This window comes from Phycodurus eques, chromosome 14 (assembly GCF_024500275.1).
Source record: "Phycodurus eques isolate BA_2022a chromosome 14, UOR_Pequ_1.1, whole genome shotgun sequence".
NCBI lineage: Eukaryota > Metazoa > Chordata > Actinopteri > Syngnathiformes > Syngnathidae > Phycodurus > Phycodurus eques.
In genome coordinates, this window is record NC_084538.1 from 4,848,747 (window position 1) to 4,870,086 (window position 21,340).

The 21,340-nt window shown below is 40.3% G+C and overlaps 2 protein-coding genes across 9 annotated transcripts in view; both read left to right on the forward strand.

The window, feature by feature from the left end:
• The window catches only part of pacs2 (phosphofurin acidic cluster sorting protein 2), a 34,713-nt gene extending 25,495 nt beyond the window's left edge, over positions 1–9,218 (forward strand). For 4 of the 7 annotated variants that reach the window (XM_061697055.1, XM_061697057.1, XM_061697056.1 and 1 more), the window contains 9 exons: positions 286–450; positions 698–806; positions 2,417–2,449; positions 4,680–4,722; positions 4,816–4,858; positions 5,194–5,329; positions 5,975–6,201; positions 6,767–6,880; positions 7,842–9,218. In XM_061697055.1, coding sequence (XP_061553039.1) covers positions 286–450; positions 698–806; positions 2,417–2,449; positions 4,680–4,722; positions 4,816–4,858; positions 5,194–5,329; positions 5,975–6,201; positions 6,767–6,880; positions 7,842–7,963 — 992 coding nt within the window. In that variant the 3' untranslated portion in view covers positions 7,964–9,218. The remainder of the gene's footprint in view (positions 1–285; positions 451–697; positions 807–2,416; positions 2,450–4,679; positions 4,723–4,815; positions 4,859–5,193; positions 5,330–5,974; positions 6,202–6,766; positions 6,881–7,841) is intronic. The other 3 variants (XM_061697060.1, XM_061697059.1, XM_061697062.1) reach the window with 3 other exon arrangements.
• Positions 9,219–11,380: 2,162 nt separating this feature from the next.
• Positions 11,381–20,787, forward strand: dcaf5 (ddb1 and cul4 associated factor 5). Of its 2 annotated transcripts, none has more exons than XM_061697063.1 (9): positions 11,381–11,789; positions 12,514–12,657; positions 13,688–13,724; positions 13,791–13,930; positions 14,016–14,145; positions 14,944–15,157; positions 17,129–17,195; positions 17,268–17,389; positions 18,637–20,787. In XM_061697063.1, the coding sequence occupies exons 1-9, from the start codon at positions 11,582–11,584 to the stop codon at positions 19,765–19,767; spliced, it is 2,193 nt and encodes a 730-aa protein (XP_061553047.1). In that variant the 5' UTR covers positions 11,381–11,581; the 3' UTR covers positions 19,768–20,787. The 2 variants fall into 2 exon arrangements, with proteins under 2 accessions (XP_061553047.1, XP_061553048.1); XM_061697064.1 differs by having other exon boundaries at positions 17,271–17,389.
• Positions 20,788–21,340: the final 553 nt, after the last annotated feature.

A 21,340-nucleotide genomic window follows, 5' to 3' on the forward strand; every position in this document is an offset into this window, starting at 1 on the left:
TCTGCAATGTCGTGCAGCCTGGCTGATCTCTCAGAGAAAGTCAGTGTGGGAGCACTATTATGTAAATTTGTGACATCACAGCGGGGGAAAAAAAAATCCAAATGGCTCTTTCACGGACATATTTTCAGAAATCGGCAAATAACTAAAGATTCACTTGGCTGTTTTATTTCACACTTGATGGGTTTGCATGCACCGAAGAGACGCAAGTATTTGTATATTTCAAAAGTCATTTTTTTCCCCAATATTCCCTCTTTAATACGAAATGCTCTATGTGTTTGCGTCCAGGTGCACACCCTGTGTCCAAGTATCTCGGCACCATGGACTACAGATACAACGCTTTGTTCCAGGACGCCGCCTGGAAGGACCTCTTTCACAAGCCCGAGGCGCCTGTAGTCGGTAAGGGGGTCTCCATCGGAACGTTTCGATTCCTAAAAGACGACATCGGATTGCGTAAGTGTAGCTAACAAAGTGCGCCTGTCCAATAAGTATTTGCAGGGTGTCCCAGAAGATACATAATAACACTTGTATATTGTATTTATACCAATTATAAGGAGCCAGCCTGAAAAGGGAAAAAAATAGTATGAGAGTAAACCCATAATATTAGTAGTTAAAAAAAGATGAAAAGTGCATTTTAGGTTCATCCAGAAATGTTTGTGAGTAGTGTACCGTATATGTACGTTTATGACGACGTGTGCAGTTCAGGAGGGTCCGGACGTGGTGTCCAGAGTGACGCAGTACATGCTGGGGGCAAACGGAGCGCACCAGCTTCCCATCGCCGAGGCCATGCTCACGTACAAACAAAAGAGGTACTTTTTCCTTTATGAATATATATATTATCCCACAAAAGTGAGTACAGCCTTCACATTTTTGGAAATATTTCATATCTTTACATGGGACAACACTGAAGAAAAGACACTTTGGGAGTGTACAACTTGAATAATAGTGTAGATTTACTGTCCCCCCCCCCCATTAATCGAGACTGCTGGCAACAAACGTGAGAACACCCCGTTGTGAAACTATCCAAATTATGCACAAAGTGTCGATATTTTGTGTGCCTACTATGAATTTCCAACATATAATATAGACAACAATGTTTGGGGTGTACTCAGCTTTAAACAAGGACCCCCTCATAATCGACAAAGCTACAGCTGGAAAAAAATGAAGCTCCTGCCCTGAGTTGCTTGGCAACCAAGATGGCACCAAAAGCACCGTTTTTATATTAGACTTGGCAGTGGTGTATCGGTGGGATAGTTTCCCGAAGAAAATCCACAACTCGGCACATTTGCGAATGCCAAACCACAAATATACTTCACTTTAATGTTATGAAAATAAAGTTGTAGTTTTTCAAGAAAATAAGACGCATTCGTCGAGATGAAACGTTGCAATTTTTCCAAGATGAAGTCGTAATATTTGGACAATAAAGTCAAAGTTTAACATGGGAAGAAAGTCATATTTCAGCAAGCGAATTTCAACTTATTCTCGTAGTTTTACAGCTTTTATTCTGAAAAAGTCGCTTCATGAGAAAAGAGGACTATACGCTTGAAAAAAGAGGCCCTTTGTTCTTGAAAAAAATAGGACCATTTCTTATTATAATCTGCTTTTTTTTTTGTTAAAAGAAGAGACTTTATTGTTGCAGAGATCTCAGATTTAATGTCACAATCATATCAGAACTTTTAACTGGCCCAAATCTAAGGTTGGGAGGACTCACCGATTTCGTAAAGTGATTCGGAAAGTGTCGCACTTTTTTTGTACGACTTTTGCTATGTGGGCTCCCTCAAGTGGTACACAAATGAATGACAACCAAAATTCACTACAGTTCAGTTGTAATTTAACACATTTGCATTGAATCTTTAAGAACTGTTTTTAAATATTTATTCAGGTACAACGTTCAGTAAAATTTAATTAAATCAATATTTAAGTACATTTTGTTTTCAAATTTACATACGTATACAGCGGACCACCACATATTCACGTTTCACCATTTGCAAACTCACCTTTTTTGCGGATTTTTTTGGGAGGAACCTATCCTGTGATATTTGCTAACTTCTTGAAAAAAAATAAAATAATTGAATGGCAATCATAAGGGAGAACCCCTGACTTAAAAATGGAACGCAGACCTCTGCCAAGGCAAATTTTCTATGTTATCATACTGACAGCTGTTCCTAATACTTTGGTTATATTTAATGAACTCGTTTTGTTGTAAAGGCAGCATTGTTTTACATGGGATGTCATTGCAGCTTGTGTAGGTGTACCTAATGAATAGTCCAGTGCGTGTTGATTCTTAAAGAAGCCAAAAGAAAGTTAAACATCAGTGTGTGTGTGTGTGTGTGTGTTTCCATCATTTTGTGTGTGCAAATAACATATCTGTGTGCTTTTGTGTTATGTTCTTTTTTCTTTTGTCTTTTTTTTTTTGAAGGAAAAAGAGCTTTCATTTTGATTTTGCCATCAGGTATTGTTCTCCTTCTTCAGTTGCTCTCTCACGCCGCCTCGTCATTCATGTTCCACCCCACCCCTGGGTGTGTGTGTTTGTGGGTGTGTGTCTGTGTGCGTGTTACCGCCATTTTTTCACACTCTCTCTCTCAGTTCTTGCTGCTTTAAGGGCCGCATATTTTGACCGGAATCGATGAGGAAAAAATAAGGTATAATAGCAAGAGAATTAAGTAATATTTTATTTTTTGGGGGGGGGGGGGGGGGGGGGGATTACAAGAAAAAGGTGTAATATTACAAGAATAATGTCACAACTTGACATGAAGTTGTAACCTTATGAAAAAAATGAGATATCAAGAGAATTAAGCCATATTGTTTTGGATGAAAAAGTCATATTATTACAAGGAAAAAAGGTGTAATATTGTGAGAATAATGTCATCATTTTACAAGAATAAAGTAGCATTTTGGGGAGAAAAAAGTTGTAATGTTATGAGGGTAAGATGTGTAATAAAAAGATGAAAAGTCATATTTTAATCTGATTTAATATTGTAATATTAAGGGAATAGTGTCGTAGAAGAAAAATAAAGTTGTCAAAGTGTGAGAAAAGGTGTAATATGATGAGAATGTTATAATTTGATGTGAATGAAGTTGTAATCTAATGAGCAAAAAAAAGTGGGAAATCACAAAAATAAAAATAAATAAATAAATTAAAAAAAAGTCAAAAAAAGGATAACAGTTGGAATGTTACAAGAATAAAGTCATAATTTGGCAAGAAATATAAGTGGATTTCTTTTTAAATAGTATTTGAATTTTACAGAATCGTAGTCGTAATTCTGAGGAAAAAATGTCTACTATTACGAAAAATTCATCATTCATCTTTTTTTCCCATCTTATTTGAAAATCTTCCTTCCATTTTGCATGTGCATCTTCAACCAATGGACCAAATCACTGTGCATCTTGTTGCTAGGCGACTGTGGGCGGTGCATTCAGCTTGTGAACTTCTTCTTCTTCTGTGTCCACCCCCTCCCTACTCTTGTGTAGCCTGTCAGTTTCTTCCCTGGGGGGGCGATGGCAGGTGTCCTCAAGGCAAGAGCAACAACCTCTCACCTCATCCTTCCCCTTTTAGGCTGCTCCGTCACGGCTATTTTTCCGCACGCCAGGCGGGAAAATAGCGCCTCGCGTGATAGCAGTAGATGTCATAGAATGAGTAGAGTAGAGAGGTTCTTGCTTTTTATTTATTTACGTTCGCTGCTCTTTCTCTGCCGTCTCGGCCGCATGCGTTGCTTGGATGAGGTCGCGCAACTCTGCAATCGATTGGCGGCCAATCGGCACATAGCGCAAGCATGTCCAAGTTGCTCACCGGGCCATAACGTAACAAACAGTCTAATGAGATCCAATACAAAAGCAGACTCAAATCACAAAAATAGATGAATAGATGGCTTTATTTATCACGTTTACTTTATTCGAGCCATTGACGAAAAATGGCGTTAGCCTACTCCTGTTCTCGGTGGCTCATTTTATTTTATTTTATTTTATTTTTAAGAGGTCTTTATTTGTCACATTTACATTATTTGTATTTATTGTATGGGTGCTCATTACAATATCTTTGTATTTGTTTATTTATTATTATTTTTTTTTTATTTTATGGTCACCCATCCCATGTTATTTGAAAGGTACTTTTTAAAATATTTTATTTTATCTATCTTAGACACCTCGCATAGAGCACGTGGCTATTTTTTAGGATGCTTTTATTTTGTTATTTATTTATGCTATTTTTGCCCATTTTTAAAGGGTACTTTATTAGTCACATTTTATTTTTTATCAAATTTAGTCTAATCAATTTAGTGTCATCAATTGAAGACGACGAGCAGAGTACCTTTATGTGTCATTTTATTTGGTTTTAAGAATGCTTTATTTGTGTCATTTCCACCATTTGATTTGATTTGAAAGGTACCTTAGTTTTCTAATTTCAAAAAATAGTTTTTATTTGATTACATTGTATTTTATCCATCTCGTATAATCAGCAACCCTAAGGTTTGTGCTGCCTCATTAGAAACAGTATTGGTATGACATTAGAGGGTACAGATGTACCTAACGTTATGACCCGGATGTGAAATTGAAGTTACTAACCTTAGATGGATTTTTTCCCCCCCCGCCCCTCCTCACCTTCGCATCGAGTGATTACTTCCTGTCCTCGATTGAAGCCTTTAAAGCGTCATCCATTGCTTTGAACTCTTCTTATTTCGTTGCAGCCCCGATGAGGACTCGTGTCAGAAGTTCATCCCGTTCGTTGGTGTGAGTAATGTCTCATTGTCACGATGGAGCACTGATGTTTCTATTCAGGCGTTGTTGATTACTCCTCTCGATGTCATCCTTCCAATCCTGCAGATGGTTAAAGTGGGAATAGTGGAGCAAACGTCAGCAACTGCAGGCAAGATTTCTTTCCTTCTTTCTTTTTTAATAGAATTGAAATTGTATTCAGGACTTATTCCCAGTTATTGCCAGCTGCAATGCTTCCAAAAAAGTGAATGTAGTAAATCTTTTGTTCAGTCAAATGTTGTCCCTGATTGGTGCCATGTCAATCTAATCTGCCTAGGGCCTTCAGAATAGGTACCAGTGTACTGCGTTTTTGTATAATATTGACGGTTTCTAAATTTGGGACACGGCAGTGGTGGTTTTTGAACACGAAAGGCTCGCCACTGCTATATGTGCAAAAGTATTGGGACTGGACCGCTTAAGTTTTAATTTTGGTTTTCTCCCCTGAAGGCGACTCGGACGACGCGGCGCCCGCCAGCTCCTCGCTTCTGCTCGCCACGCCGCCTCAAGTGTCGCCGGCGCTCAAAGAGGCGTCGCCCACGCCGCCCTCCTCGCCGTCCGTCAACACGAGTTTCTGCATGTACAGGTGAGCGCGTGAGTGACGCGCCGCTGATGTGCTGGAACGTTTGAAAGCGCTGTGATGCGCCCTTTTATTTTACTGACACACTTTATTTGCCCCATGTTACTGAAATTTAGTTGAAGTGTATTTTATTTTCCCTTTTCATTTTTTTTGTCTTATCTTATTTAAAGGGTCTTTTATTACATTTTATGTAAAGGACACCCATGTCATTTGATTTTAAAAACACTTTCCTTGTCACTTTTATTTTAATTTATTGAAAAGGTACTTTATGTTCCCCCATTATATTTTATTTTATTGACACTTTATTTGCCCAGTTTTATTTCATTTTAAGGGTAGTTATTTGGCTTTTTTAAAAATGTTCTTTTCTTGAAAGGGTACCGGTACTTTATTTGATATATTTCATTGTATCTCCATCTATCACTGCATTTTCTCTACCGGGGTCGCGGGTGGGCTGGACCCTATCTCAGCTGACTTTGTCGCCAGGCAATCTTTCATTTGATTAAATTGTATTTAAAGGGCACTTTATTTGGCCCATGTTTTGGACACAGCTCTTGTGTTGTATGTCATAATATTTTACCGAATTATATGACCAACAAGTATAATAGAGCTGAACATGTGTGTGATGATGTCATGTTTGTTCTTTTCACACAGTTCTGGGGGTCAGGCGGAGCTGATGGGCCTTCAGGTGGACTACTGGGTGGCCGACAGGAAGAAGGACGTGGAGAAACGTGACTCCTCCTCGTCCTCCGCCGCCAAAAATACGCTCAAGTGCAATTTCCGCTCGCTGCAGGTCAGCCGGCTGCCTGCCGGGGGCGCCGAGCCCGGTACCCTGCCCACCATGTCCATGACAGTGGTGACCAAGGAGAAGAACAAGAAGGGTGAGGTTGGCACACTCGAACAAGTCGCACAGAAAGAAGAAAAAAAAAGAACGTCGCATGTGCGTCAAGTGTCAAACATCATCTTTTTGTGTTCATTCACGAGGAAAGGCAAAAAGTCACAGAAAGAAAGAAGGAGGGGCAAATGTACAATTGTTCACAGTCATGTTACGTCGCAAAGTAAAGTTTCAAACCTGTCGTCGTTTGATGTGACATTCTTGCAGCAAAGGGAAACAAACGAGCCTTGTACACAAAAGAAAAGGTGAAAAATGTACATGGGTTGATGACATGGTTTGAACTCAAACTTGCAAAGAAATGTGTTCAAACAAATTTGGGGGGGTTTAGTTCGCCTTTCATGCAAGAAAGAAGGAAAGGAAGAACAAAGAGCAAAAAGAAGGGGAAAAAGGGGAAAATATACAATTGTTGACAGTCACATGTCCAACTCAAGAGTCAAACCCTTAGTTACATTCTTGGAGCAAAAGCAAAATAAGTTGCATAAAAAGGAAGGACGAAAGAAGAAAATTGGGGGAAAACGTACAATTGTTAACAGATTGGTGCGTTGTTACAGTGATGTTCTTGGCAAAGAAGAGCAAAGACAAGGAGGTGGAGTCCAAGAGTCAGGTGATCGAGGGCATCAATCGCCTCATCTGCACTGCCAAGCACCAGCACACCATGTTGACAGGTAACGTTGCACTCGCTTTATTCAATAAAACGCGGGTAGGAATGATGAATATGTTATAAAAGATCGAATTTGTCAAAGAAGAGACCAACTGTCTCACCATTTTGGACATTTCTTTTTGTCGCAGTGTGACTCAAATGACTTCACTTTATGCATTATTTTATTATGTGGGTACTTAATTTGTCCCATTCAATGAAATTTAATATTATTTGGATTTTTTAAACAATGTTTAATTTAACGGTACTCCATTTGTGAAAGCTGCTTTACTTAATTTTATTTTTATTTTAAGTCTACTTCACCTGCCCCTTTTTATTTTATTATATTGAAGGGTAGTTGTTTTATTTTATCTCAGGGTACTTTATGGTACTTACTTTACGCACAACTTTTTTTAATGTTCGATCTACATTTAGTTTTTTATATTATTGTATTCATATATATATATATACATAGAGAGAGAGAGAGAGAGAGAGAGAGAGAGAGAGAGAGAGAGAGAGAGAGAGAGAGAGAGAGATATACAATATTCATTTTATATTATACATTTAATAATTTCTTGCATTGAAAGGTTACTACAGTATTATTACTCAATTACTACTATTTTACACATTTATTATATATTTTTAATACCTTTAAAAAGTCTGTTTTAATGTCATCTACATTAATGTCATCTACATTATTTAATATACCGGTTATTTCATTTTCTTTCAATTTTAAGTCAGGTGTGTTTCATTTTCTTATGCCTTATTTAATATAAATTTACTTTGTTTTTAACTAAAGGGACTTAAATTGCTCCATTTTATTTTATTCTATTTTAAAGGTACTTCATTTAACGCAATTTTATTTTTGTTGATTTACTTTTGATTCATTAGATTTTTTTTTTTTTAAATGAATTTAATTCCCATGTATTTGTACAGTATTTTGTGTGTTGCCATTGGAATGAGCTGTGCCGTGTTTGTTTGTTGGCCAGTGTCGATCGACGGCGTGGAGTGGAACGACGTCAAGTTTTTCCAGCTGGCGGCGCAGTGGTCGTCGCACGTCAAACATCTCCCCATCGCCATCTTCGGCCACGCCAAAGGCCCCTCCTACTAAGAACCTTCACCCTCCTCTCCCTCCCCCTTGTGCCAACCCTTTTAACCGACTTTATTTATGTCATCTCTGTCGTATTGTTATGTTACAACCTTCCTCTCTGCTTTGTTATTGTTCTTTTTAGACACTTACTACTTAGGCTAAATGCTAATCTCGTGTCCAAAGTGGATGATGTCGTACTAAAAGCACACACCGCATACAAAAAGGGGATATGAATGATATATATTTAAAAAAAACGCGTTTTGAAAAGGAGATTTTGAACGTATTTTTAAGCCGGGAAATGTTGGATGACTCGTGCAATAGTAAAGATCATAAGAAGGGGACATATTATAAGAAAAATACTTTTTAATGGCTTGTATACAAATAGTTGGGAATTGGGTCTGTGGAGTGAGTGCCCACCCATAAAATGTGAAATTAAACAACCAACTAAATCTTACGTTATATGGTAATTTTTGAAAATGTGTCTGTGATAGTGCGATTCTGATTACCCCCCCCCCCCCCCCCCCCCACTCTGATGTCACAATCGGGCAATTTTACATAATACCACCCTCACACCAAGTTTTTCAGCCAATGTTCCAAAGTTACTGAACAAAAAAACGCAAAAAACTAAACAAAAAAAACTTACACAGCAGAAAGACATATTACATATATTGACAAATGTATTTCACTCACTTGGTGATGATGATGTTATTAATACACCTGGGAACTGTTTTAAATCGCAGGAAAATACATAATATGCCTCCTTTAAAGCAAAATAGTCTTGACACAACAAATCATAGCACAACGCGAGTTCAAAGTACAATATTTAAGGCCCGTATCTCATTTGCGACTTGCAACAGTGCGCGTGTGTGTGTTCTGCATCATGTTATATAGATAACATCTCAAGAGATGTAAAATGTATCGCAGCAGCTTCTTTGTCATGTTGGTCCATCGTGTGTGTCACGCACCTAACACATTTGAGAGGACCGTAAGGCATACAAGGCGCATTTGACATAGCAGTTCGTCCGCATAGTCGTTCGCCAGATTCTCAATAAGTGCCTACATTTGCTTCAACGAGTTCCCAATCAAAACATCCCGGTGCTGATTGAATTCTAGGACAAAAACATACACTGCATGTGCACTCATATGTTGTTTAAAAACACTAAATAAAGCCCCTTTTTTTTTCAACATTAGCTTTTATTTGATTTTTGTTGTCTTAAGTTGAAACCATTGTCATACCCAAAACCTGCGTGTAATAAAACTACTACACACACTAAAACATGCTGTTGAGTCAAGTTATTGCTTTTCCTGTGAAAACATTCACATAAAAACGTGTTATAATGCGAAACCAAAAATAGGGAAAATGAGCGAAAATTATGAAATACAAATTTAAAATTAAAATTAACTTAACTGACTTAATAAAAATGAACAAAATTAAATAAAACTTAAATAAAAATGAACAAAATTGATTTAATACACATAAAATCTACTCAAATGATTTAATAAAAACATTTAAAGGCCCGGTAATGTGAAAACAAATGTATTCTAAATTTGACATGCTAGAGCGCAGTGTTGTGAACAACACTGCCAAATTTGACTAATTAAAAATATTTGCCGAGTATATAAAATAAGTCTCCACAAATGTGAAAAATCAACCCGTTGTCTCCGCTCTCAAACGCTGTGGACATGTCCGCTGAATGAGTGAAACCACACCCCACTGAAAATGGATGCTACTTCATATACCATCTTTCTTATGCTTACACATATCTTCTGTTTGAGCTGTGAACATGTAACTGTTTAAAGCCTCTGGTGACTACAATATATCCCACTGGGTCATCTCAAGGCTGTCAATGCTAGCTTGCGAGCTAACAGGCTTTCGGGGCTTCTCTTGGATGGCGGCGGGCTATTGCGGTGTTACCTCCTCACTTGGGAGTTTAAATAACGACATTGAGCTGTTCTGTAAATTGTGGCATCCAAGGAAGATGCATTTTCGGGGTGTAGGTTCTGTGGAGGTAGAAATGGCCAACAATGGGCAAATTAAGCTACTGTGACGCACTGAAACACTTGGAGCAATTGTTTCGAAAATGGGTTCATTTCTTGAAGCTTCAGTTACAGTGACCTCTATTGGTGAAAAGCAAGGCTGCAGTGGATTTAAAACATCTGCTTTCAAAAAGATTTTATGCAAACACACGCTAAAAGACTTGATGAATGTGTGTATTGTGTTATTGATGAGAGTCTTAGGGGAAAAAAAATCATAATTTGGGTGTCCTTGTGTAACTATAGCCATTAAGTGGGATGAGAAACACTCAAATGAGGCACACTTTTTTTTTTTTTTTAATTTAGCCAGTGTCTTTTTTTGCTCACAACTTCTCTACATTTGGAAAATAATCGCTCACAATTAACATATAATGTTGGCATGCATAAAATGTATTTTTTTGGAACAGATGAGAGTTAAGGTTTAGGGTTATCCAAACCCTATATAAATAGATATAAACCTGAGTAACAAAGTAAGTCAAGTACAAGACCAGTGCTCTACCAACTGAGAAGGCCAGGGATATGGGTAGAACTTGCTATGACACAATGCAGTGGAGAATCTATACAAAACCTTATAAAACTACCTTCAGACTCCAACGGTTCAACTTAATCACCTGATTGGACCCCAAACCAGTCAGGTGATTCATTCAGGCAATGAAGAAATTCTGCTTCTAACGTCAAATGTCACGTGATTTGAAGCTCAGTCAAAAAATCAGGAAAACAAAAATAGTGAAAAAATGTTTATAGGTAAGTATACCTCCACAATTGAGTCCTACATAGTTCTCAGTCTTTTTTTTTTTTTTTTTTTTAGCAATTATCTTAAAACATATATGCTGTATTTAGAAACAAATATCTGAATTAACTTTACAGGGTCTTTAACAAAAAACATGTAATTAAAAAAAAACAATTGAAAATATTTCAATTAAATTACTAAAGGTTAAAAATAACTAGAATGACTGAAAAAAATAGACAAAGAAAATTAACTAAAATTATTTACTAAAAAAATAGCTAAAATGATTCAATAACAAAACCTTGGGTTAGAATATTTGGAGAAAAAAAAAGAATGCAATCCAGAAATCCAATCAATACAAGACATATATGTGTGTTTACATATAATTCAACACATTTTAATGTTTATATGAACAATTATAAATAAATAATAAAGTATAGTGCTGCAATAGTAATTATCTGTGTACATATATAAATGTAATGGTGGTCTGATGTAATAATTTGACATCACTAAGAAAGTTTTTGTAATGACCTCTTTTAAGTATACACTTATCAGTGAGTTCTGTGTAGTAGTAGTCGTCAAACGGCTCATAGAAAGAACAAAAGCATTAATAATGCTCGTCAAAGGATTAAAGGTGTTGAATGATGATGCTTACTGACAGGCAGGGAGAGCGCGAGAGGGAGGGAGAGGGACGGGGGAGTCCTCCACTCCAGCGACCGAACTAGGAAGCATTCGCTCGGACTGCCATCCGTAGACAGCCTCCACTCCATCACAACAATGAGCACCGCGCCGGGCTCAGGGCGTCACGAGTCGGCCAGCAGATGAGCAGTGAGCACGGATTCTGGTAGTCACTCAGCACCACCACCACCACCATCGTCATGAAGGAGCTGAAGGGCTGCGGTATGCGCTCGTCGGTGGGGTTTCTGTCCCGCCGTGGGCTGACGGGGCAGCCGCTGATGAAGGACGAGTTCCAGCGGCGCAGGCTGGCCGGTTGCACCAGCCTGTACAAGAAGGACATGCTCGGACACTTCGGCTGCGTCAACGCCATCGAGTTCTCCAACAACGGCGGCGAGTGGCTGGTGTCCGGTGGGTAACCCCTGCCCCGAGCTAATTTTGCTAGTATGCTAAGCTAACTAGCTAAGAAAAGGGACTACCTCGTAGCTAGCTAGCTTAGCATGCTAAGCCAACTAGCTACGAAGCCCCCTCCCCTTTCTCAAGTGTGATAATTTAGCTTAGCTTTCCTAACGTCAAAACCTTGCTTGACAAGCCCTCGGGCGGTGGCCGTATGTCAGCCAGGCTGGGTGAAGCTCTTCAAGCCGCCCCAGAGTGTTCACGCAGCCCCCCATTTAGCCCGCTAAATAGTGTTTTGACGTGGCTAAAAATAGTCGTGTGGGCCTCCTAGTAGCATGACATCCCTGCCATGGTTGTGAATTTTTTTGTGGTTGTGAATTTTCACAGAGGTGGCGAAAGTACTCACAGTTAGTACATAAGTAGAAGTACAAATACTTGTTTGGAGAAAAAAAAAAGTGGTTAAAGTAATAGTACTCATTCGACTCCTCTAAGTAGAAGTAAAAAGTCCAGACTTGAACTCTGTACTTTATTTACAGAGGTAACAAAAGTACTCACACTCTGTAATTTAGTACAGATACTTGTTACAAAAAGTAGAAGTGCTGATTCAACTCCTTTACATAGGTAGGACAAAAACTATACAGACTCTGAACTATGTACGTTAAAATATACATAAATCTAACAGAAATATCTAGCTTCTCCGAATCTATTTCCTCATCACGTTGTTGTTTGGTGTCCACAGGTGGAGACGACCGCCGGGTACTCCTGTGGCACATGGAAGAAGCCCTCCACGCTCGCGCCAAACCACTCAAGTTGAAGGGAGAACATCTGTCCAACATCTTCTGCCTTGCTTTTGACAGCAGCAACAAGAAGGTCTTCTCTGGAGGTAATGCACACTCCATTAGCCCCTTTCACACTGCCCGCAGATATTTTTCTGCATTTTTTTTTTTTTTTGGATCCCAAAATAACGGCACCGACATGGTATGAGGAAATGAAGTTGACTTGGCAGTCTTCTGCCTTCTGAGGTAGTATGAGAGCCGTAAGTAACAGAGGCAGTACACTGCCTGTGTGTAAAGGGAATTCAGAGCGTTCACTTCACCTGTAGTCACACGAGAAACTGATATCATCAAATTATCTGATTGCGGGACAGCGACGACACATTTCTTCAATACAGTGGTGCCTTGAGATAAGAGTTTAGTTTGTCCTGTGACAACGTTTGTAACTGAAATCACTCGTCTCAAATCATCTGTCCCCGTTGAAAAGAATTTAAATGCTATTAAGATGTTGTTTTTTTAAATGAGAAAAGTAGCACTTTATAACAGTGACTCTCAGTGTGTTACATGTACAGATGGATATACTGTACATGGACGTCTGTACAGTATAGACGTCTGCTCAGCTCCTTGCAGAGGATAAAGAATACAATTATTAATTTTCCGTACCACTTATCTTTACTAGGGTCACGCAATTAATTTTTTAAAATGTATATTATATGTAAATAAAGAAGACTGAGTATTATTATATTGAATGTCTAAATGTGTTACGACGCCATTTATGTTCAACTATCAGTTGCTTAAAGGGTTATGTGTTCGCATTAAACTTGTGGATTAAGTAAAGGCTTAACCATGCATTTGTTATAAGTGCACAAAGTGTAATTCTAAGTTTTATGTTTAGTTTGACAAAAGACCAACTCTGAGTGGGATTAAACAACTTGATGCCTCTTTTTTGAAGAATTGTTGACTATTTGCCAAAGTGTTGCTTATTGTGAAGTGAGTTGAGTTCACTGCCACCGTACACTCATACAGTCGGGTCACTCGTATCCAAAGGCACTGGTGTATCCTACTTTGTCTGTTGCGGCACTGATGCGGCAATGTTGTGGGATCTCTGGATGACTTTTCTGTTTCTTTGCTGTGGAACAGGAAACGACGAGCAGGTGATTCTTCACGACGTGGAGAGGTACTTTAACTTTTAGCCTCTTCGGTCGTCAGGAAAGTAACCAATTGGTTGTTGTTGTTGTTCCAGGCGGGAGACTCTCAATGTATTCCTGCACATCGACGCCGTGTACAGCCTCTCGGTCAGCCCGGTAAATGACAACATCTTCGCCAGCTCATCGGACGACGGCCGCGTCCTCATCTGGGACACCCGAGAGCCTCCGCATGGAGGTATCGCCTGATCTATCTGCCGCACCCCGTCTAGCCATTCGGGCCTATAACATGTATTTTAAAGTCATTTCTTACCCGTCTCTAGAACCGTTCTGTCTGGCCAATTACCCGTCGGCCTTTCACAGTGTGATGTTCAACCCGGTGGAGCCCCGACTGCTGGCCACCGCCAACTCCAAGGAAGGGGTCGGGCTGTGGGACATTCGCAAGCCGCGCAGGTTAGGATGCCATGCCTGAAAACTCAAATCAGCCCCCGACACAAAATTCGACAGACATGTCTATCGTAACAGGATGCGTGAAAAAGTCTCAGGGACCTATGCCTGAAATTGAACAGGTACAGAGCAGCCATTTGGGCAAATTCAGTATCCTAGACCAGTGATTCCCAACCACTGTACTGCAGCACATAAGTGTGCCAACTCAATTGGTCCAAAAATGATTATGTACTACAAATTAGGGGTTGAAAAACTTCAGATTTTTTGTAGTTGACGCGAAGGTGATGATAGTCGGGTCAGGGTCGATTAATCGATTACCTCATTGGTATTGTTTCCAGTTGTCAACACGCTGTGAATGCTTTCACCTCCAAATAAAACCCTACTCACCCCTTCCGACTCATCCAATCACATTCAGATACCTTCATGGCCTGACAGACAGTCAGCACTTGTAAATATCTGAGTAAATTTAGACGAGATAATCATTATTTGAGTATATGAACGTTTTGTTAAATTTTTGTGTGGTCTTAATTTTGTTTGGTGGTGTGCTGTGTGCCTTGGCTTAATAAAGGTTGTGAAACACTGACCAAGACAGATGGGCGATGCTAAATTATACCTCATGAAATGTCCACGAGGTTGCACACGCTCTCTATTTCATACGTGTATTCAGATGACAGTTTTCCTGCAACAAGGTGTGAAATTAGTGAAATGAATGTTAATTATTTGATAATACATATTGACTTTATTGTAACGTGTATTTGTATCCAAGCATTGAACATTAATTTTGCATTATTCTGTATGTCCCAGCACGCTGCTGCGTTACGGCGGCAGCATGTCGCTGCAGAGCGCCATGAGCGTGCGCTTCAACAGCACGGGCACGCAGCTGCTAGCGCTGCGCCGCCGCCTGCCGCCCGTCCTCTACGAGCTACACTCGCGCCTGCCCAGTTTCCAGTTTGACAACCAGGGCTACTTCAACTCCTGCACCATGAAAAGCTGCTGCTTCGCCGGCGACCGTGATCAGGTGGGTGGGCGCACTTGGTTTGAACTTCAAATAACAAGGCACCCAAAAAATATATATTTTTTTAATCAATAAAAATTTAAAGTATCTTATTTCAATCAATTATCATTAGTGGAAAAAAATATATTTTATCTTTTATTTTTCTAAAAATAAAGGCCTCCCCCATAATTAACACCTGACCCCAGATTGACAACTCATCAGGCCAGTGAACACTATATTAATATAGTAGTACTTGCTATAGATTTGGAATATGTCCCTACATTTTTTTTTTGCTGTTGTTATATTAAAAACATTCATTTTCAATATATGTCTCCAAAATAGTTTTAATTTTGTCGTGTTAACAGCAGCCTGTTTTGGCGGCAAACTAGTTGGGCCTAAGCTAATTAATTACTAATTGGAGAATCTGTTTCCAAATATTAAAAAAAATTTTTTTTCAAGTTTGTTCGGTCTAATAGTTTTTAATTTATTTTTTTGCAGTATCTACAGGAGCACATTCAGGCAGTAAACTCGTTGGGCCTGGATTAATTGTGCCATCTGCTGGTTGTTTCCAAATAGTGTCATCCAACTGGCTTCATTACCTGATCGTGTGTTGTTTGGGTCTGCAACAATGTTTTTATTTTTTTTTAAACCTTCTTTGCCTAGTAATATCTACAGCAGTCTTTTTTTGGCAGCAAACTTGTTGGGCCTGAAATAATTGTGCCATCTGCTGTTTGTTTCTCAAATATTAAAAAAATAAATATTTTTAAGTTTGTTTGGTCCCACCCTCTTTTTATACATTTTTTTTTCAATATCTGTAGCTGCCCATTTAAGCAGCAGATGTGCTGGGCCGGAATTAATTGCTGTTGCTGGAGTGAATCACCACAATGGTGTCATAGCTTCAAAGTTGGAGCAACCACGTTAGATGAAAGAAATTTCACATGAAAATGGATGAATCGTGCCCGTTTTTACTTCTCTTGTGACGATGACATACGATCATTTACTGTTGATGCAGACATTTTGTTGCTCTTTGTCTGCTACACCCACCCATCGTGTCCTGCGAGAAATGGGACTACAGCGCATTGGCGTTCCCCGGTGGTTCAGGCGCAATCATACCTGACTAGCATTTTAACACGCCACAGAGCTTCTATCCTTGGAGACAGCAGAGAGGGGGGAAAAAAACACCCACGCAGAGCTTGGGCCACAGTTTACACCAGGAAAATCATATTTTGCAGCAGCAGAACATGCAGAGAATCAGACCCAGAAGTCAATTGAAGTGAATTGACAGAATGTGACATGTTGACTCTGTTGTTTTCACCCAAAGATAAATGTGCCATGAAGAACAAATAGATTTTTTTCCTGTTACTTTTGAAACCTCACGTCGCCCACGTGTTTACTGACGGCCTTCACACAAACCTCTACCACCTGTAAAACACGGCAGCGAGCAACCTTTGAATCTGGCTCATATGCAACAATAATACAGTGAGGGAAGCCTCTGAAAGCCAAAACTGTCAATATTGGAGGGCATTTTCCCCACTCTGTGTGAACATTTTGTATAAATAAAACAATAACATTTGAAAAAGCCTGGTGATGGAGGAAATATAACTAGAATAAAAAAATGACTTAAGTATTTTAAGTTCAAATTAAAAAGACAAAACAAAATTAGATATATTTTGGTTATGATGAAAAATAGAATATGTTATTTTTTTAAATAACTGCTTAGAGCATGAAGGCATACAATCTGAATGTCATTAATTTCAGTTTTACATGGATACATTTTCTAATGAAAATTATTTCAACTTTTTTTAATGCGTTCATTTATGAATTTTAATGTTTTTAAGCACAGATTTCTTTAGGTTTTTTTTTTTTAAAACCTTTTAAACCTCAAAAGTGAAACGCTATCCTGTTAGCTTCCTTCCTTTAATTTTTTTTTTTTAATTATTTGCATCTGTCGGCGCTTAAATATCCTGAGACTTCTTCCCTTATGTGTGTCCTCAGTACATCCTGTCCGGCTCAGATGACTTTAACCTCTACATGTGGAAAATTCCCAAGGACCCTGAAACGGGTGAGTGATTTGTGAATGCATCAAGCAGGAAAGCGACATCTCTTGCAGTTGCTGTTATCTTTTGCTTTACAGCAGGTCGCGTGGTGAATGGAGCGTTCATGATTCTCAAGGGCCACCGCTCCATCGTCAACCAGGTCCGCTTCAACCCGCACACGTACATGATCTGCTCGTCCGGTGTGGAAAAAGTCATCAAGGTGGGTAAAGGTTGTTATGTTAACCAGAAAAGGGCAAAAAAGAGAAAATGTGAAGTTTTCTTTTTTGTCTTTTTTAATTTTTTTCATTCTCATTCAGAGATTATTTTCATTGGGGGAAAAAAATACTTCTTATCAAAAGTCAGTGCACACACACATAGTGCCTTGACCTATGAATATTAGTTGCTCCGTGACCATGCTCTTAACTCAAAATACTCATCTCAAATCATATTTCTCCATTGAAATGAATAGGAACGCTATTAATCTGCTTCAGCCCCTTAATGAAACACGAACAAAAAAACGTGTAACATGAATTTTAAATAGAAAATAGCACTCTATAGTATTTATGTTTGTAGTAACAGATTGTAATAACATCATTAAATATAATTTAAAAGAATGAAACACTTTGTGCATCATGATAATTCAGTGGGCGCTCCTTCCGGTATGCCACTTGTGCTTCACCACCAGGGGGCACTATAAAATATTCATACGGATATGAACAAAGTGTCGTCACTGCTCGGTAAGCTGCTGTATTAGCAGTGATTTTTTTTTTGCAGAGGATATTTGCATGTGATCATTGCTATATTGTCTTTCTACGTGTTTCTGCACCGTTTGTTTTCAAATATCCGTTGCTTAAAAAGGTTTGTAACGCCACAACAATGGTGCCAGTTTCGTTAGCCTGTCTATTGGCGCTTCACATTGTGTGTTAGCATTAAGCTAGCAGACTTTTGTACCGTAAAGTTACATTATGTGGTTTGCTTAAATAGACAATGTGTAATTGTCTTTGTTGTAGGGTTGGTTTGACAGTAAACTTAACTAAAAGGACTGGCAATAAACAGCTTGAAGCGGGGGGGAAAATAAATAAATAATTCAGACAGAAAACAATTATTACTGTCGGGTGGAAACCTCATATGTCCAAATTTGGTGAAGTTCATATTTTTTCCCAAATCTGTAATATTGGTCAGTCGACACATGGGTCTGTTATTTTTTACAAGATACTGCCCAAATGAAAGTGTTGAAAATGGCTTGCTCTCTTTAACGATGAAACAAGTAATTAATTGACTCCATATTTGTATTCTTATTAATGTAATTACATTTATTTAGGCGTATAAAGATGCACATCCCAGTTCATTTAAAACTACTAATAGAAAAGTATTGTTATTTTTTCAAATTGAAAAGCAGCGACTTACGCCAGCGTCCTCACACTCGCTGTTTTTCAAATGATAATTGTTGTTGTGTGCGTGCGTCAGGTGTGGAGTCCTTACCAGCAGCCCGACAGCCTGGGCGATTTGGACGGGTGCGTGGAGGACAAGTGCCGCAGCCTGTACACGCACGAGGAGTACATCAGCCTGGTGCTGAACAGCGGCAGCGGCCTGTCGCACGACTACGTGAGCCAATCCATCCAGGAGGACCCGCGCATGATGGCCTTCTTCGATTCCCTGGTGCGTCGCGAGATCGAGGGCTGGAGCTCCGACTCGGACTCGGACCTGAGCGAGGACGCCATCATGCAGCTGCACGCCCGTGGCCGGCGCGCTACCCGTGCTACCACGGCGGCGGCGGCGGCTGCGGCGGTGGTGGCCGCTGAAGGTGCGGCTGGAGCCGTAGTTGTAGCAGATGACTCTGATAATTCCAGCTCAGGAGGGGACGGCGAGGGGCGCGCCACGAGACGGAGCAGCCGGCCGCCGTCGGGCTTCCTGGCAAACGACGACTCGGACTCCAGCGAGTTCTGGCTGGACCCGATGCCGCGCCCTCGCTCGCCGAGCCCACGCGACTACGCCACCCTGTCCATCCCCTCGTCCACCTCCCCCTCTCTCCCCGCCGGCGCCTCCAGTTCCTCGGCCAGCGCCTCCAGCTCCAGCAGCGACGACGAGGAGCGACGCAGCGCTGTGCGACAGCGCAACGTGTCAAGGCGGCGACGCATGCGCGTGGTGTCGCGCGCCGGCGAGCGGGCCGACGTCGACTCCGCCGGGCAGGCCCTGTTCTCCGCTGTCGACTCATGCAGCTACCCGTCTATCTCCGTCCACGACTTGACGTCATCGGAGGGAGAGGAGTCTGAACGCGATGCCGGGAAACGTCTCAGCCTGTCGGATTTGGTGTGCGGCAGCCCGGTGATGTCGCTCGAAAGTCAGGAGGACGGGAGCCAGTCGGCGACGGGACGTCACGGCAGGACTGAGACCATCTCGGATGACGGGGAGGCGGGAGTGAACGGACGCCACAGAGAAGCCGCCACTGTCGGACTGCCGGGGGACGAGGCCGGCGTTACGGAGGCGGCGGCGGACACGAGGCCGGGAGAAAGGCTAAAAGTCCCCACGCAGAAGCGGACTCACGTGGGATCAGAAGAGGGTGAGTGCGGCTCCTCAGAGAAGAAGCTCAAAACATAGTCTCCGCTTTTGATTTCAGTTGGGTTTTCATTAGTTTAGAGGTCATGTGAGTTAAAAAAAAAAAAAAAAAAAAAGTCAGGAAGGGAAGTCGTTGATTTTGAAGTGGAACACATTGGCTGTTTGCGGAATGATTCACTCATTCCCGAATCACTACACCTATTTTTAAAGGTTTATGCTCATGCCGAAGCAATAAAAGTATTACTTTCACGCAAACTTGTGGCATGTTGGTGCCAAGGAACTATGTTGACAGTTGAGGAGTTTGCTTTCAACAAAAGAAGTGCTTTTGCGCCATCTTGTCACATCTATAGGTAATAGTAAGTCTTTTTAAAGTCTTTTAACTGTTGTGCAATTAACTATAAATGCCATAAGATGGCGGCAAAAGACTCCTTTTGTCAAAATGAAGCTCCTCAACTCATTTTAGCACCGAGATGCCTACAGAAGGCAGCAATTAAACACATATTTTGGTTAATCCGTGAGTAATTGATGCCCCTTTTTTTTACTGGCACAAAATGGTGACAAGCGACTACTTTTGTGAAAATGAAGCTCCTCAACTCACTTAAGCACTGAGATGCCACCAAAAAGTGGCAATTGTGTGGATTTTCCCTAATCTTTGAGTTACCGATGCCCGCCCCCAAATGTTTTATTGTACTGCAGTTGTCTATAAATGCCACAAGATGGCGGCAAAGGACTCGTGATTAAATGAAGCTCCTCAACTCACTTCAGCGCTGAGAGATACCACCAGATGGCGCCTAAGCAACACTGTTATTGTTTGCACTAAAGGTCTCGTACAAATCCCTATATAAGTGATAAGGTAGTAGGGAATGAGTGAATGATTCCAAACACACCCATTTTGTTATCAGTACCATTGTTTTTATCGCTTTGGTGGTCATGTGATGAAAAACAAAAAAGACAGGAAGTGAAGTCATTGATTTGGACATGGCGCACAAAGTGACTCACCATTTTCTTTCAAGTGTTTGACGTCGAGCGTACGTGTTCTGTTTGGACGTTTTTTTTTTTATCTTGAGGGGCGCCGGAAGGAGATGACGAATGCCGTTGTGTTTATACCATTACAAGGCAGACATGTTGTTTTCTGTCAATAAAGACTGTCTTGTTCTCCAGCTTTAACTCTTCCTTTGGCACAGTCATCATTGGATCATAGGAAAATGTTCTTTTCCTGGTGGTTTTTCCCTCGTGACCTTCCTTCCTTCCTTTTCTCCCCTCAAAACCAGTTTTTATTTTTGCATCCTTATGTTCTCCATTCCCTCACTACAACCTGCTTTTCTGCATTCCGTACCTTCTTCCTTCCAACTCAGGAAAACAAGAGGAAAAAACAGGTCTGTCAACTTTTCCTTCCTGAACGCTTTGTTTCCTTCCTTCCTTCCCTCAGACTTGGTTTTTAGTCATGCATTCCTACATTCATTCTTCCTTTGCTCAATCCTACTTTTTTTGCATTCCTTCATTTCCTCCTTCAACTGTTTTTTTTAATTCTTGCATGCTTCCTTCCTTTGCTTAAATCTATTTTTCCTGTTTTCCTACACATATGCTATTTTTCATTTCCTACCTTTCTGGCTTT